The sequence below is a fragment of the Gymnoscopelus braueri genome, assembly GCF_963280865.1.
Source record: "Gymnoscopelus braueri genome assembly, chromosome: 9".
NCBI classification, from domain to species: Eukaryota; Metazoa; Chordata; class Actinopteri; order Myctophiformes; family Myctophidae; genus Gymnoscopelus; species Gymnoscopelus braueri.
In genome coordinates this window covers 14,838,681-14,856,484 of record NC_137610.1, presented here as the reverse complement: position 1 = coordinate 14,856,484, position 17,804 = coordinate 14,838,681, and the positions used below count along the sequence as shown (strand labels likewise).

At 44.1% G+C, this 17,804-nt stretch overlaps 1 protein-coding gene across 1 annotated transcript in view; it reads right to left on the bottom strand.

Moving 5' to 3' along the window:
* mctp2a (multiple C2 domains, transmembrane 2a) overlaps positions 1-17,804 on the bottom strand; it is a 57,709-nt gene that overhangs the window by 37,866 nt on the left and 2,039 nt on the right. Inside the window, exons 2-12 of the mRNA XM_080437892.1 lie at positions 14,303-15,252; positions 13,009-13,065; positions 12,814-12,901; positions 8,446-8,588; positions 7,843-7,919; positions 7,612-7,726; positions 7,383-7,406; positions 3,857-4,066; positions 2,729-2,859; positions 2,174-2,357; positions 1,424-1,517 (exon numbers count right to left, since the gene is read on the bottom strand). Of these exons, the coding sequence (XP_080294018.1) occupies positions 1,424-1,517; positions 2,174-2,357; positions 2,729-2,859; positions 3,857-4,066; positions 7,383-7,406; positions 7,612-7,726; positions 7,843-7,919; positions 8,446-8,588; positions 12,814-12,901; positions 13,009-13,065; positions 14,303-15,229 (2,050 nt within the window). The 5' untranslated portion in view covers positions 15,230-15,252. The remainder of the gene's footprint in view (positions 1-1,423; positions 1,518-2,173; positions 2,358-2,728; positions 2,860-3,856; positions 4,067-7,382; positions 7,407-7,611; positions 7,727-7,842; positions 7,920-8,445; positions 8,589-12,813; positions 12,902-13,008; positions 13,066-14,302; positions 15,253-17,804) is intronic.

Sequence of the window (17,804 nt, the reverse complement as noted above, 5' to 3'; positions counted from 1 at the left end):
CAGACACGCCCCCTTCCTGTACAAACCCATTATAACTTCAAACTCAATTTTTAACATGTTAGATTCATCAAAAACACCCGTCCTTGGTTCTGGTGACTCACCCTACCCTCCTAATTCGCGAGGGGGCCGTGTTTTTTCGATAACTTTTTTCTTTTTTTTTTTGGAAAATGAAAAAAATTAAATACAATAAAAAAATCAAATAAAAGAAATGAAAAAAGTAGGGGGGCACGGTGGCGCAGTCGGTAGCGCTGTCGCCTCACAGCTAGAAGGTCCTGGGTTCGATTCCCGCCGGGGACGCTGTGGGCGCTTGGGGCGTGTCTTCTCCTCCGCGTCATCAGCGCCCATACCCTAGGTGGGGTTGGCGAAAGGGCCTACTCTGTGTAGAGTTTGCATGTTCTCCCCGTGTCTCCTAGGGTAGTTAATACCCTCACAAAAGCATGTAGTAATCCTGGTCGCTATACCGCCTCCCCCATGACAGCCGGGGCGCCTGATGGAGGAGAAGGGAACTGGTTGGAATAACGTGTTCCTTCCACGCGCTACGTCCAACCAGGGAAACTCCCCCCTGTCAGGTGACAAGAAGGTCAGTTGGCTCTCACGCATTGAAGGAGGCATGAGCTCGGCCCTGACCTCCCTAGGCTGGTGAGGGGAGTGTAGCGCCCAGGATCGCTTAGAAATTGGCACCGGGTGAAAATCGCGGGATAAAAATTATAAAAAAATAAATAGAAAAAAATAGAAAAAACACGGCCCCCTCACGTATTAGGAGGGCAGGGTGAGTCAGCAGAACCAAGGACGGGTGTTTTTGATGAATCTAACAGGTTAAAAATGGAGTTTGAAGTTATAATGGGTTTGTATAGGAAGGGGGCGTGTCTGATAAAATGATTATCAAATATCCAAATACTAAATCAAGCAACTTAAAAACGGTCTGGGGGGCTCACAAAAGCCTGAGTAGATGATAAAATGACCCAAAGTTTTTTTGAAAGTGAAATATCCCTTTAACCTCTCAGAACCCAAAACTTTGAATATTTTGCTATCGTTGGGATTTTGTCCACAATTCCATGCGGTATTGATGTTGGTACCATAGGAAAGAGATGACAGGCAAACGATCAAAATAACAATTCTTCTACATTCTCTTAATTGTGTAGACCTCTTGTAAATTAAGTAATGCAGATAATTAACAATAATTTAACTCTTGAGAGCGTAAAATGAAACCATTTGGTTTCATTTTACGCTCTCAAGAGTTAAAGATCTACAAGGCTCCATTTGGTTACTTCCATCATTTAGCTGGGGGTCAACTAGAACTTCCTCAAGGACCACTGGTTGTCCCCGGACCACAGGCTGAAAACCACTGATGTAGAGTGCTGTCATTATGTAGAGACGTATTATCAAACATAGTGTACTGATGTTACATAGAGTACTTCATTACCATTGAGGTCGGCCGCTGTGAGATCTGTTGCCTTTATGACCTTGACTTGAAGGAAGCCAACCTCCGCCATACCTCTGTGTGAGTTCTTCAAGCTCTGTTGAAAGAAATACAGCGTAATCCACATTAGTCAAAACTGTTTTTGTGTAAACGACTTTAAATCAAATCTAATTTAGATCAAATTTGTATTCTATTTTCACCATGGGAACATGTGCCAGAATTGCATGACTACAGTATTACTCAGATAAATCCATCATCAAATCAACGAGTTATCACGAGTAAAAGAAAATAAATTTAAAAAAAAGTTCCGAACCCAAGATATCATTTGAAGATTTGCTGCTCCATTCACTTCTTGTTTAACTTATTACTGAAAAAGGCTGCATCTCGGCTCCTGGGCACTTTTTTTTTTACTATGTATTTTTGGCACAGACATGCTATTTTCAAAGACAGATAATGAATGTCACGATGACCTCGTTGACATTTGTGAAACCACACAGTATAACCCTCAGTGATTAGCAATCATCAGGGGATCGATCATAATGGAGATAAATATTCTGTGACTACTTGAAAAAGGTAAGAAAATCGAAAAATCGCTGGCAGTGGGCAAACGCGGCCAGAAACAAGTCTGGCAGTGAGAGAGTTAAAAATGTATTCCCTCACCGTGAAATACTAGCATGGCTGGATTCATGGGCGCTTCGGCGTTGATGGGATGAAATAGTTTTTTATATATTATTATTACCGAAAAAAACTCACATATTTCTCCACCATAGTGTCCTTTACATCAGGTTGTTCCAAAGGAGCTGCATTCATGACAGAGATGGAGACTCCGCTGCAGGGTTTCTGGGTGACCAGAAACACCAGCCTGCCCCCTTGATCCAACACGTGGGTGAAGACCTGCCTCTCATTGAACGGCCGGTTTGAGAGGTCACTCTCAAACCTTGACATGCATTGACACAGATTAACCACTTTAGCCCAATATATACAGTACTTCATCGTACGACAAATATCGCAATGTTTTACATTTCTGAGCCAAGGTAGAACTATATTAAAAAAATATTTATAAACTAGAAAACAACTCTCCACACTGCTGTCCTCACTCCTTGGATTGCATGTCGCACTGTGACATGCTGGGCCTAGCGGCACTGTACACGTTAAAACTCTGGAGAGTTCATTTAGAATTCTACAACTGTGAATTATAACATTCTAAATTCTACATTTAAGACAAGCTCAAAGAGACACTTACATTCCCCATGACTCTTCACATTAATTCTAAATTCTACATTTAAGACAAGCCAAAGAGACACTTACGTGCCCCATGACTCTTCACATTTCCTGCCTCTCTTGGAGAACACCTCCACCTGCAGTGGCTCCTGGTTGTCTTCATAATGGTTGAAGTCAAACTGCTCTCTCCACTGGGGGTTGGCCTGGATGCACAGGTTCTAAGGGTGGTGTAAAGGTGCTAATTTAGAAGCTCGTACAGCATACATGGATACATGTTTTACAGACCCACCCACACACACACACACACACACACACACACGTCAATGCGATGTCAGCTTTAATGCATTGTCAGGGCTGAGCAGCAACTACATGACAGGTGGATTAAGTCTTCATTCAGTCCAACCAGAATGAGGCAGGAGAGAAGAGGAGAGGGAGAGGTTGGCTTCTCGTGCGTATACGTTTGTAAGTGCGTGCGTGTGTGTGTGCGCGTGCCTGCATGTGTACTACCTCTGTAGCCACACTGGGATTGTAAACACTGACAGCTTCCAATTAGAATCAGCTTTGTTCAACAAACAAACAAGCAGAGAGGAAGGCAGCGAGGTTTACAAAGAAATGACACAAGAACACAAGACAAGTGCGCTGTGGAATCATCGGGGGGGTAAGGGAGGGGGGGGGAGTGAGGGAGGGAGGGAGGGGGGGGGGGGGGCAACAAGTAGAGGTAGATGAGCAGGGCATGCTGCTGGGTATGCAAATGAAGAGGCAATGGAGCCGCCCGGCACCTGAAGCAGCACAGGGAGAGAAAGAAGCGAGTGGCAGCCATGCCTAGTCTAATGAGCTGCCTCTGCCATGGCCCAGTGAGCCAAGGTGGAGGTGAGACACTGACAGGCACCTGCTGAGAGAGAGAGAGAGATAGAGGGAAGGGAGAGGGAACACCGAAGAGAAATTCCAGAGAAGACATGTGAGAAAAGAAAGGAGAGCACGAGGAAACAAAAGGGAGGGGTGCACTGCACATAAAAAAAATCACCCAGACCCCGTAATGGGTTCCACTTTTACACTCTCAGTAAAAATGTAAAGGGTGATTTATACTCAGGTGCAACGCCGATGTCACGCGAACTAAGTATAATGGGGGCTTTACGCTGCGGCTGGGGCTCTGCGTTTGCAGGAGAAACATTGTAGGAGAGAGAATGTGGTATAAAGATCCATGCAGGCCCAAACCTTGCTCCTGTACTTTTGATCGCCCAGCTGGAAGCGGACGTGGATGTCGGCGTCGCCGCCGTGATGCGGCAGGTCCTGTCCCTCCACCAAGGTGATGCTGAACACTCTGGTCCACACGTGGTTTGAAGAACCACGCTGATTCTTCTCGGTTGCTGAACGTTGGCCCTGGGTCTGGACCTGGTTCTGCTGCTGCTGGGGGCCACCCTGAGGCTTGAAAAAGAGAAGAAAATACACACAAGTCATTTTTTTTTTGTGTTTTTCTGTGTGTGTGTGTGTGTGTGTGTGTTTGGAGCTTTCTGAGCTCCTACTCTGTTTACCTGCTCCTGCCTCTGTGCCTGGCACCTCATCACATCCACAGAGTGCATGAAAGTAGGACAAGGGGTCTACTCTATAACCCATTAAGGCCCGGGACACGCATCCGTGTGTCATTTTTAAGATGTCTTTGGGCTATTCAAAAATAGCAGATCTACAAGCTCATAGCGCGGCACCGAGTGCCGCGCTATGAGCTTGTAGATCTGCTATTTTTTTTTTTATCGTGATCATGTATTTTTTAAAGCGAACATTTGTAAAATATTTAGTTCCAGGAAAACCCCCAGAGGCAAAGATTTGAGTTACAAATCCGCCAAAAAAAAAAGAAATAAATTCAAATATTTGCACAACTGCCACAACTATGGGAGTGCCGCGCACACCATAGCCCAACGAAATCTAAAAAACGACACACACAGATGCGTCGTTCCCGGTCTTAAAGAGATAAAGCCCCATCTCAGTTGGAGCACATTAGCACATCTCTACTGACAGTCAAAGCCACGCCACATAGAGGCTCTCCTGGAGAGAGAGAGAGAGAGGAGAGTGGGGAAAAAGAGAGCGACGTCACGGACCAGCCAGATGTCCCTGGCTGTGACAGTCCCACTCATCACAGCCTCCCAGACAGAGAAAAAAAAGGAGGCAGGACACTTGGCATACTGCAGGAGAGACAGCAGGCTGCATGTGAGTAATGATGCAAAACCACATAGCTCTCTCATCAGCAAATTATGCATGTATGTATGTATGTATGTATGCGTATATATATATATAATATATACACACACACACACATATATATATATATACATACATACAGTATATACTGTATATATTTATATATGTATGGCCCAGCATCTAGAGCCGTTATGTTTACTGTATGTTGGTGGATTCTTTCAATTACAATTTAGCCAGAAGATAAATGTTTCGCAGAAAGAAAGATTTTTTTATTTATTATTTTTCTATCTAAAGAATGAAGCTGTGAATCTAAACAGCAATGTTCTGCAAGTTAACACACACTAAGAACTGTCTGGTTATCAAGGACATGGAGGCCCTGCAAATAATCCAGCACTCCTGCCGCGTGTCACAGAGAGAGGGGAGTGAGAGAGAGCGAGGCGGCCTTGATACGTTTCCATGTGTCGGGAGTTCCCGCGAGGCCGCGCGGCGGTTGATAGGCCAGGGCTGTAAAAACAAACAGCGGAGGGGTTGTGTAGGGCTGACTGTAATTAAAGAGCAGGGCCGTAATCTGCTCTAGCCTCTCTTTGATTGCCCGGGTTCCTTCAGTTGCCCCCCCCACCCCCGGCCCGGCATGGCTTCAAACAAGCCCTGCTCTACGACTCCCCTGCCACCCCCCCTACGGGCCCCTCCTCCTCCTCCTCCTCCTCGCGCCACGGGGTCGCAACCCGCACTGCCACCCAATCCGGAGGGGATCAAAGCACATCTCAGGGACCCGAATTAACATGGAATACCACAGGCACAGCCCTATAAATATCCCCCCCCCCCTTTTTTTTCAAAAGAAGAGGAACAGAGGGAGTGGAGGAGCGATATAACACAGCGCCCCAGCCAAGTCATCCCAAGTGTTTATCTTGGACACATTTCTATCTCGGCGGCCAATAAAACAATTCCACTTAACTGTAAGTGGCCCCTAAAGAGAATCTATTCCTGGTCCTAAAAGGGCTGTGCGATTGCTTCCATATGGTGGGACAGCATGGGGACGAGCCGGGGAAGATGAGCTCAGACCATTCGGGTCCATTTGGCTGGTACCTCAGCTCTGTCCGTCCACAGCTGTGATATTACATCCTAACATCTGGGTTATTGCCCGCTATGCCTGAGAATTATCAGGCCTTGCCGATCTTAGGAGGCATCCCGCGCACTGGCAACGTGCCTCAAACAGTCACACCACGCCCCCCCCCCCCCTACACACACACACACACACCAACCTCCACACCCTCCCACATGATGGCCCCCCTCCTTGGTTGTGAAACACTATCACACCACCGAGTTTTTTTTTTACTCAGGCACTTTCCGTTCCATATCTTGGTGGGGGTATAACATGGTACACAAAGCAACAAATCCTGAGTGTTAATTAAAACCCTGAGAGAGCACAAGTGTAACCAAATGGACCCCTACAAGTCCATTTGGTCACATTTGTACGTTCTCAGAGTTACAAGTGGATACATTAACGCTGTGTGGATTTTACTGTGTAGGGAGAGAAAATGATACTTCGGAGAGGGTGTGTGTGTGTGTGGGGGGGGTTGGGAGTAGAGTTGTGTGAGAAGTGTGTATTCACCACCTCCAGAATAGGTGTTAAACACAATAAGAAATTGTACGTTTATCAAAAAGGACAAAAAAAAGAAAAGAAAAGGAAAAATAGTGGCGGCGGGTGCGGGAGGGAGGGGAGGGGCGAAGTTAGCATCGTTACATTGTTAAATTAGCGACTGTGATTTTTCGGCAGCAGAACGACGGTGGAAACGTGTGGAGTCCCATCACACGTTCCCTTCCGTCTCTCCCTCCGAGTCCCTTTAGCCATCTGTAGAGGATAACCTACAACGTGTTTGAAAATTGCTTCATCCACCCCCCCCCGCCTCCCTCCGTCTAATATCAAACTGAGATTGTCTACCGGTCCATCAAGAGACTGAGCAGTGGCAGATGTAGCGTCTGTATAGGTGTGAACATAAACCCACGGATACAACAATGATTGCCGCGTGAGCCCCCAAACACAGTAACACAGCCTCCATCTTTACTCAGAACATAATTACAGCTACAATATACTGAATGCAATTCTATTTCCTCCATGTAATACCCAATACTGTGGTGTTATAGTAAGGGCTTCTCTAGTATTATTATTTTTTTGCTCCTTCATGTATTCTGTCAATATGATTATTTTTGACAAACTTTTTGATCACTATATAATAATGTTCCAACACATTTTTGTTCAGTAAACGATATGCCACAAAATGCAACATGCATCGCAACAAAAGGGTTTTCTGTTAAACCACAAAAGAAATAGATTGCATTGAAATCAAGGTTACCCACAAAAGCACCGAGTCCTCCCAGGCATAACACCTCATTCTTTGTTGCTCTATAGTACAGTGATCTACTGCCCCCTAGTGCCTAAAACCAGGAAAGGTCCCAGAGAATAATAGTGTTTGGTCAACATGCTGAATGAAACGAGTACATTCCAAAGCTTAGTTGGAGATACTGTAATGATAATAAAAACACACACCTTGTTCTTCTTTACTGGCCACCTCTGCAAGTCAAACAGAAGAAATCTAATCAGTACAAACAGTACAGTAAGTGGTAAAAAAAAAAGAAAAATCCTAAGTGTAAAAATGAGTTCAACTTGTAAAAATGAGTTCAACTTTTTTGTAAAAAAGTGTGAAAAGTGTAAAAATTAGTTCAACTTACATACTCTGTGCTGTGTGTGTGATAACAGTAAAACATATGGTTCTTACCGGACTTCTTTTTATGGTGGCATCTCTGAACATTATGCAGACATCAACGATAATGACCCCCATGTCGTTCTCTTTGCTTTTAGGATCAGCCAAAGGCAGCTCCATCTGTATGGTTCTGTATGGCAGAGATAACAAGAATCAGCGATGGTACTTATGGGATATCCCAATACTAAAGTAATGCATTGACCATGTATAATAATGTCACAAATCTGTATGAAACGCACAACTCACTTGTACAATTCAAGATCCTTGAGGGTAATAGTTGTCGAGCCCATGAATTCATCAATGGTGAGGTTTTTATCGTAGACCTGGGACAAAAAAACATGATAATGAGGAGTTTAAGAGAGAAGTTCACTGTATGATGCTGTGCCCATGCTGTTATTTTATTTCATACTGCAGTGACACTGCGGCCACTTGACTTGCACCCATTTGTAACCCAGATAGTGTACAAATGTAACCAAATGGACCCTTATGGGTTCATAGTTCACTATCAGAGTTAACCCATTAAGACCCGGAACGCATCTGTGTCATTTATTGATTTGAGCTAAAAAGCATTATTTTACACAAAAATAGCAGATATATACAAAAAGCAGATGTACAAGCTTGTAGATCTGCTATTTTTTGAAAAATCGTGACAATGTGTGCAAATCTTTGAATACATATTCTTTTAAAGCGAACATTTGTAACTCAAATCGTTGCATCTGGGGGGTCCCTGGAACAACATATTTTGAGATGGGGGTCGGCGGCCAAATACATATCATTTTGCGCTGCCATTCAAGCTGAGGCCGTGCCGATCATTTAGAACAAGTCGACAGGGAGGTCGACTGTACGTACCAGGACCTCCACCACATGCTCTCTGTCGCGTAGCGGGTGGGAGAAGGACTCGTTCCACCGCGGGTTCAGGTTTTTGTACACGACTTTGCTTTTGTAGAACTGCTTTCCTTCCAGTTTGAATTTGACGTAAGGATCACTGGTCCCTGGAATGACAACACAGAGAGAGAGAGAGAGAGAGAGAGAGAGAGAGAGAGAGCAGCACAATGAGACACAAATGGTCATTAATGGGAGGTGTTAGGTTAACATGCATCCACAGGGTAAGAAACTTGCACGGGGAAAACTATAGCGCTAATGGTTTTTTATCTCCTTTAATTTCACACAGAACGTATTATCACACACACACACACACACACACAGAGTCGCAAACACACACACACCCTTCCCCCATACTGTTTAAATCAAAGGGCTGCTGTGTGAGGGACAGAAATATGCGGGGAGGAGGTGCGCCCCCACATCTATTGGCAAAAAACAGAGGGGATGTAGCTGTTTAATTGTGAACGCCGTAGAAACATTCGCCAGCATGAGGCAACCAGAGAACCAGAATCCAGAAGCAACCAGTGTTAATCTCCCAAGCCTGTTAAGAAAGTCTGTCTGCGAGCAGGGTGGGGGTACGGGACGTCTTTGTCTCTTGCCATGGCATGCAGATTGGGCCAAAAAAAAAAAAATGAAAGCCACAGTCCCCATGCCTTCATTTGTATGGGGGAATAAAGGCGTGCTTGAGAGGAGCCTGCAGGGAGGCTCGAATCACATGACAAAGGCCCTGTGGGGATGGGCTGTCAGGCCTGTCAGCTCCCCACTCCAAATGAACATCTCGCAAAAGGCAGGCAGGACCCACAGCAGCTCCGCCCTGCCAGCCTGTGACAGGGAAACCTCCAGGCAACTTGACAGGAGGAGAATGTGGCAGCTAGCGACGGAGAGAGAAAAAAGCTCTGGCCATGACTGAGAACGGTGACGATGGAAATTAACCCGTTAAGACCGGGAACGCATGTCATTTTTTCATTTTCAAGTGTCATTTTTTAGTGTCATTTTTTCATTTTCAAGTTAGATTTCTTTTGGCTATTCAAAAATAGCAGATCTACAAGCTCATAGCGCGGCACCGAGTGCCGCGCTATGAGCTTGTAGATCTGCTATTTTTTTTAAAATCTTGAACATTTTGTGCAAATCTTTGAATATATATTCTTTAAAGTGAACATATGTAAATCAAATCATTGCTTCTGGGGGGGTCCCTGGAACAAAATATTTTGAGATGGGGGTCCGTAGGCCAAATACAAAAGTTTGGGAACCACTGATTATAGCAACATTCGTTTAAAAAAAACAAAATAACTGTTCGGATTTAGAAGAAATTTTGTAGAATCCCCCCTGAAGCAAAAATCATTTTCACGATTCTTAAAAAAAATAGCAGATCCACAAGCTCGTAGCGTGGCACTCGGTGCCACGCTACAAGCTTGTAGATCTGCTATTTTTGAATAGCCAAAAGAAATCTAAAAAATGACACACAGATGCGTTCCCGTTCTTAATGGGTTAATGGAGGGGGGGGACGACAAAAAGCGAGATGGGGGGGCTTGGTGGCGGCGTGGGTCCTTTCAGAATATGTAATGACAATGTATGGCATCGGTGGGTGTTTGGCACGGTGTTGATTGTTGGGCAAACAGTGGAGAGAGGACAGGGGGGGCGTGTGGGGATTGCATCATCACAGTGATGCCATCGTCGTGTCAGGGAAAAGTAAGGTCTCAACTAGCGGGGAGAGCAGCTAGGGCACGGAGACCGAACCGGTGACAGGGATTTACTGCAGCCAACAGACAGAAACACTGGTGCATTATTTAGAGAGCATCATGTATTCCTCATCGCTCTTTAGGCCCTGCTCAAGTACTGTTAGAGATTAAAGCATACACTGCCTTCTAGTTTAGGTTCAGTTAGGTTCATTAAAATAGACTGATTAAAAAAATAATAATAATGCTTTTATATCACATATATAGACCATCATTCTTAACCTACAATTATCAACACGTTGAAATGTTTTATTTTCAAGGTACTAAATAGCCTAAAATGCCAGCCTGTACTGGCCACATGATGCTGCAATACCATTTATGGACACTTGAGGTCGCTGTTATCAAAAAGTACAACCTAGTGAGAAGGCCATGAAGAAAGAAACTGATGAAACTGATGGAGGTTTGTGTTTGTTGCATTCCAGTAATACCTGTGTTTGGCACCTGCACACACTATCTTGCACAGTTCATTTTGAGGTTTTCTATCTTATATTGGATTCACTCCCCATAATAAGACAAAATAAGGGTTCAAACTACACATTTACTACAGTGGTATTTTATGATAAAAAAAAACTTAAGGTTGCGGTTTTATTTTTGAAAACAGCAAACACTCTTTCAGTGAAACCTGTACTTGTGGGTTATAGAAGGCAATAACACAAAGGCATGCCTCCATTTAACCTACATACCACAAGTTATGACTTGTTGAAAACATTTATAAAAATAAATAAATGGACATCTCTTGCACGAGGTGGTGTATTATTATTACACTTGTAGGCTGTTTTTGGCGAGTGACTACGTCGTATGGAATAGCATGAAACAGGCTTCATGGTATGGTTAGCAGGAAATGTAAACGCGACCATGACTGTTGGCATGAAATTATTTCTTCCTGTCTGACTGCATACCTGGGTTGTTTATTCTCATACTGTAGTAGTGAACAACACAGGCCCACAACTAAACAGAAATCTTTTTTTATTGTTTTGCAAATGCTGTCGTCAACTTGTGTGAGGTGTGTACTGTACATGTAGCCTGCTTTAGCAAGGTGTGCTAACTGTATATTCATTCAGTGTCGTATGCACTATGCACGACTGACTTTTGCTCTGCCTCTGGCTGAAAGCCAACACAGCAAGAGCCTAAAGATATATATAATTTATATATGAACAAGTTAACCCCCAGGGGTCTATACACGGCCCCCTCATATTCCTTCACAGCATGTTTAGTTAACTCATTCTGTTGTTAAGCCATGACGTATGTATGCGGCCCGTCAGACTCAGAACAACTTCCGGGTACAAGTGTGTGTTTTGCCAATATGCGCAGTGCTGTGTCCCTCGCTGTTTTAACAGATCTGAGACTAAAATAACGACTAAAGTGTCATTCTACCGCTCTCCTGGCAACGACAAAGAGAAGAGGAAATCGTTATTTTATTTATATATATATATATATATATATATATATATATATATATATATATATATATATATATATATATATATATATATATATAAAAATAATATAATATATTAATAATGATAATGATAATGAATAATCATATGTAATAAATATGTATATAAATACATATATTAGCCTACTTTTTATCTATGATATTAGCATTAAGACCCTTTTTAACCTTCAATGGTTCCTTTCTGAAAAAGGAGGTTATTGCAAAAAGATTTACGGGTTCCGACATGTTTGTTTACAACGAAGAGTGGACGGCGCTTGGTGCCACTTGGACCCGGCAGTGACGTCGGACTACAAAAAGACGTCAGACTTAAAAACCGAATTGTCGCCGAATGTTTGCCTATTATGACATGGCCAGTATAGGGTTGCTAGGGTTTATGTTGTATTCCAAACACTTTCCTTAAAAAGCCACTGCCACTGTGTGTTTTCCTGTGATCCAACATTCTGTTAGTGGATATTTAAAGGCATACTAGGTAACGTTTTCAACAAAACTAAAGTTAAATTGTATATCTTTTGTGAGTGGCAAAAGTTTCACAACACCCACTCCATGAATTTCACCCCCGGAAGCCTTTTATTTATATATTTTCTATTGAACGTGGACTGGGGGGACTTTCCCGGGGAAATGACGTCATCTGGCCGGAAAACGGAGGTGGAAATGCACTGGTTTCCTTTTTGGCCAGGAACTATCGCAACGGTTTCCTGTTTGGCCAGGAACTACCGCGCTATTTACAAAAATTAACCTCACGCTGATTTTAAGAGAATGTAGGATTGGAAGATCGAAAAAGAACAGAAAAAGAAAGCACAGCTCATGGTAACTAATGCTCCACTGGCTAAGAGAAACGATCCGTAGATAGTATAAAACAATTAAAAGATCGCTTTTTGAAACGCTTCCGGCTTCCGGTGAAAACGAATGGAATTCTGGGTAATCGAGGACTCCGGAAATTGTATGCAGTGACGGTAGTGACCAGCAGAGGTTGCTAAAAATCGTTAGTTGTGAATTTGCATTGTACAACTTTAAACACTTTGGTTTGTCATAGAAATTAGAAACGTGTTAGAACAGTGTTAGAAACTCCCAAAAGATTAGTGATATTATCAATCTGTTTCCAGAGCCTTATGACACAATGGCAATTATCATCTCTCGACCTACCAGAGCGTTTGTCTCTGACGACCAGATTCTTTCCCTCCTTCAGGTCGATGTTGAGGCGATACCTCTGCAGTGGGAGGGGCATTGGGAACTGTGGCGGAGGAGGACAAATCACATTAGTTGGACTTTATTACTGTAGAATATGCAGCTCTGCCTATTCCCATGAACACCGCAGCACTTTCAGTACTCAGTACTCACGGAGCCATCTGCCGGATCCAGAATGGCATCGTCGAAGGTATCACCCTGCTCACTGATCTGATGTAGAAAAGGATCGTTGGCATAATATTTTACAATGTTGTATATTAATAACGTTTGGGTATTTGAACGGTGGACACTTTGCATACTCGAGGGGTGGGAAGCCATGCCGCCTGAGTATGAAGTTGCTAAAAAAGCTGCGTTCACGGAAATACCGCTTACTATAACAACAGCTTACTTATCAACAAATCAGGACATGTTATTATTCTATGGGACCAAATCAGAAGAGAGATATTTGTTCAACCTTAACTGGCACACTGCTCCACTAACCGGTTCCGCCGGTTCGAGAACAATTAAACAATATCGGGTTAAGTTTCACATCGTGGGCTCAGTTTACATGTATCATCACCAAAACTCTGATGGTTTGACATTATGCTAGGAAAAATCAAGCTACAATTACATCAGGAATATGTTTATGATTAAAAGGTTTATATTTGGGAATGAATCCACCACTGGCTAGTGAAGAGTAACGCAAACTCTAATTAGAAAACCTCACACATTTACATTTACTAAGCAAGTAAGTAGGTCGGAGAGCCTTATTGTCTACATGATGAATACATTTGGCAAAAATATATTTTGGACCCAATGCATACTTACTGTCAAGTATATTTTAGATGAAAATATATATTCTCCTATATTCACAAGTTCTCAAAATATATATTGTTCTGTATTTTTTAAACGTATTATTATATTTTTATCTTCAATTCAAAATGCGCTAAATGCCACACGTCACTCACAATGTATTACTTGCCATTTAAACGAACAAGTCACATACTGTATGTTATTATTGCAGTTGTATTAATACTTGAATACATTTGTCTCAATCTAATAAAGTAATAACTGGCTCAGAAGGTAGAGTGGCCCTCTGATCGTCGGCTCATCCTGGCTTTGTGTAGAAGTGTCCTTGAGCAAGACACTGAATGCCTAACTGCAGTTGCCTCTGCCTTCTGTGTGCGAGTGCGAGTGCGAGTGCGTGTGTGTGTGTGTATTTATAATCCACATTGTAAAGAGCTTTTTGATAAAGGCACTATAGAACTGCAGATCATTTACCATTATGCAATACAAAATAGAATAGAATAAAAATAGACAGTGTCTAATATCTAACTAGCCAATGTCAAAACATTAAATGCACCCACAGGGTAAAGGTTTGAGTGTTCACTTAACTCTGAGAGTGTAAAGCATTACGTATCATTACTGACTACTAAACTGGCAAAACTTTGCATGCGTGCAGACTCACCTCTAACGCTTCCTCTGTGGCCTCATCCAGCTGGCACTCTTCCATAGACAATACCTCTGAGAAAAAAGGGGAGAGGACTTCTCTGTCTGGGTCTGAGTCTGACCAGTGTAAGGAGACTCGCTCCTCGTTGGGTGTGCCACAGGCCTGATCCAAAGACGCACCCTCTGCGCTCGTCTCCACGGGCTCATCGGCGGGCATCGACCAGCTATCGTACCGTCTGATGGCTCTCTGGTTGGAGGACAGCTTTTTTCGCTGGACTACTGGGGCCAGTTTTTCCGTGTAAGGGCTTTTTTCATCTTCGAACGAGTTCGATCTTACGATCGAGCCCACGCCGCCGCGGCGCGATCTAGTGAGGAGACATTCAGGGGAGATGTCCTCTCTGTCCACTGACATGGTCCGTGTCGGCGTAATCATGCCGGTCCGCCTCGGCGCGGGGACGGGAAGACCAGTAACGGCTGGTGTGGCCGGCAAATCATCTTTGAAGCGGACCTTGGAGGACGTATCTATTTGCGAGTAGATTTCACTGCCGTCGACGCCTTCCTCGACTTCGTGGAGGGTCTCCACAGGCTCTACAGGTGCACTTGTCCTGTAGGGCGATTCGGCGCGGTTTTCCACCGTATCACTCAGTTGGTCGGTGAAAATGTATCCGCTGGCGATAGAGCCGCTGGCGATGGAGTCGGTGTCGCTTTGACCGGGCGACGAACCAAAGAACATGGCGTCTGAGCGACCCGTCAGTTGGGCACTGTCCATAGGGGAGAGGTCGGTCTGGTCGCCCAACGCAAGCCTCAGGTCTGGGACCGAGAGACTGCGTCTGTAGGCCAGCTTCTTCCCTTGCTTTTTAGGGGTCTTCTTGGCCGGCTTCTTCAGGTTGGGTAGTTTGGTTTTAATGCGGAGGTTCTCCAAGAAAGTCTTCTTCTTGACCTCCATCTTTGAGCAGTCCAGAAGAATACCTTTCAGATGGAGAATTTTTTTTTAGCAACAGTGAAGGTGAGATTCTTTTGATTTACTGTATATGGAGGCAAAATACAAGGCAGCTGAACACAAAATGATTTTTTAAGACTCTTAACCCTTTAAGACCTGGAACGCATACACATCTGTGTCACTTTTTGATTTGAGCTAAAAAAGCATTATTTTGCACTTTGGCTATTAAATAATAGCAGATATACAAGCTCATAGTGCGGCACCGAGTGCCGCGCTACGAGCTTGTAGATCTGCTATTTTTGGGAAAATCGTGAAAATGTGTGCAAATCTTGGAATATATATTTTTTTAAAGCAAACATTTTTAACTCAAATCTTTGCTTCTGGGGGTCCCTGGAACAAAATATTTAGAGATGGGGGTCGGCGGCCAAATAAATATAATTGTGGGTCCTTGACATGAAAAAGTTTGAGAACAACTGATAAAGAAACATACGCTTTTTCAGAAAACTGTTTCTACTGATTTACAGTAGAAGACATTTGTAGAATCGGCTTCAGGTCTTAATGGGTTCTTGCCGGAGTTACGTATAATTTTTAATTACTGACTGTATTGTTACCAGCTGTGACAGCGTGGTATTGTTTTCACCTCGTGAGTCAGTGTGTGGTGTTGAGCACGTCTGTGGACAGATTTGTGGGTGTGGTCCGAGCACCGTAAGCAGGGTGGAATGTAAACAGATACTGTGAGCTGGTAAGCGGATACCATTTGTTTCCATAAGCATGCTAACAAGCAGTGGTGGAAATTAACCAAGTACATTTACTCAAGTACTGTACTTAAGTACACATTTGAGGAATTTTTACTTTACTGGATTATTTAAAATTTTTCAGAACTTTTACTTCTACTCCATTACGTCTCAGAGGCAAATATTGTACTTTTTACTCCACTACAAATATTTGAAAACTCAGGTTACAAGTTACTTTGTAGATTTGTATTATTATTACAAAACATGCATTAACCACTTTATCCCTATATACTAATGCCATTTGAAAATAGCAGATCTACAAGCTCACAACGCGTTGCTTTGCAACCTGGAACCCCTATGCGTAACTATACCTTTCAACACAGGAACCCCTTTTGGGGTTGTTGTTGCTATGTACAGTGTATAGCAATATACATTTTTGTAAAGAAAAAAGTATAAGTTATTTTTGGGTCTTTTTCTGCCTTTATTTTAGAGGAAAGTAGGCTAACAGGAAATGGGGAGAGAGATGGTGTTAGGGGTGTGGAAGATGGAAAGACCAAAATACGTAGATTGGTGAAGATCTACGAGGGAGTCCAGGCAAGCTAGTTGCCTCCTGGAGTAAGGAGCTGGAAAGCTTATGATCAAAGTTGTTCGGTAGAACAACCAAAGGGTTATAAGAAAGTTAGCTGAATAGACTTTAAGAAACTTTTAGTAATCTTTTATTATCAGACAGCTAGAATCCGAAGCCTAAGTGAAAGATATAGGCCCAAAGGATGACGTCATCGTCGGGGATGACGTAACGGTCAGTATGAGATCAGGGGAAGGGATCTGGGTACGGGGAACCCAGGAACTGCCACCGGGAGTGCCACCCAACCAGTCCACAAGATACTCAAGATCACGACCCCGCCGTCGAACGTCCAGGATCTTGCGAATCGAGCGGCCAGGAGGGAGATCGACCGAAAGGGAGGGAGCAGAAGCGTCGGCAAAGGGGGGCGAAGGGGCATCCGCGACGGGAGGGGAAGGAATGGGATCGACAGACAGGGCCGGAAGCCGGTCATCGACGGTCAAGGTGAGTGGGGGAAGAAGAATAGGGGGGGGAGAAGGGGCGGCGACCCAAGGCTTAATCTGGGAGACGTGGTACGAGGCATGGCAACGCATGTCGGGGGGGAGCTTCAGGCGGACGGAGGAGGGGTTGATGACAGAATCAATCGCAAAGGGCCCGATGAAACGGGGAGAAAGCTTACGCGACTGGGCCTTGAAAGTCAGGTGTTTAGTGCTAAGCAAAACCAGTTGCCCGGGAGTGTAAGTCGGGGCAGGGGAGCGGCGCCGGTTGGCCTGAAGCTGAGAACGCTTAGAAGCGCGGAGTAGGGAGGCTTGAGTACGGTCCCAGATCCGCTGACAACGCAGAATGTGGGCCTTGACGGAGGGAACCGAGATCCGCTGTTCCTCTACCGAAAGGAGAGGTGGCTGATAGCCAAGGGAGCAGAGAAAAGGGGAAAGGCCAGTAGAGGCACTAGGTGGGACATAGCCGTTACGTCACGGCAGCCGTTACGTTACGTCAGTATAGGCACTAGGTGGGAGATAACCATTACGTCACCCTTAACAGATGGGGGTAACACACAGCAAAGGTCGTCGGGATTGGGAATTGAACCCGCGACACGCTGTCAGACTGGATTATCAGCCTATGACCTATGTGGTATGCACCTGGACCGCTAGGCCAGCGGGCGACCCTTTATTTAAATTTTTGACCTCAGTTTTTGACCTCAGTTAACTAAGGTCAGAATTTAGAAAGATTTTTTAGAATCGGCCTCAGGTCTAAATGGGTTGGGTACATTTTGATGCCAATACTT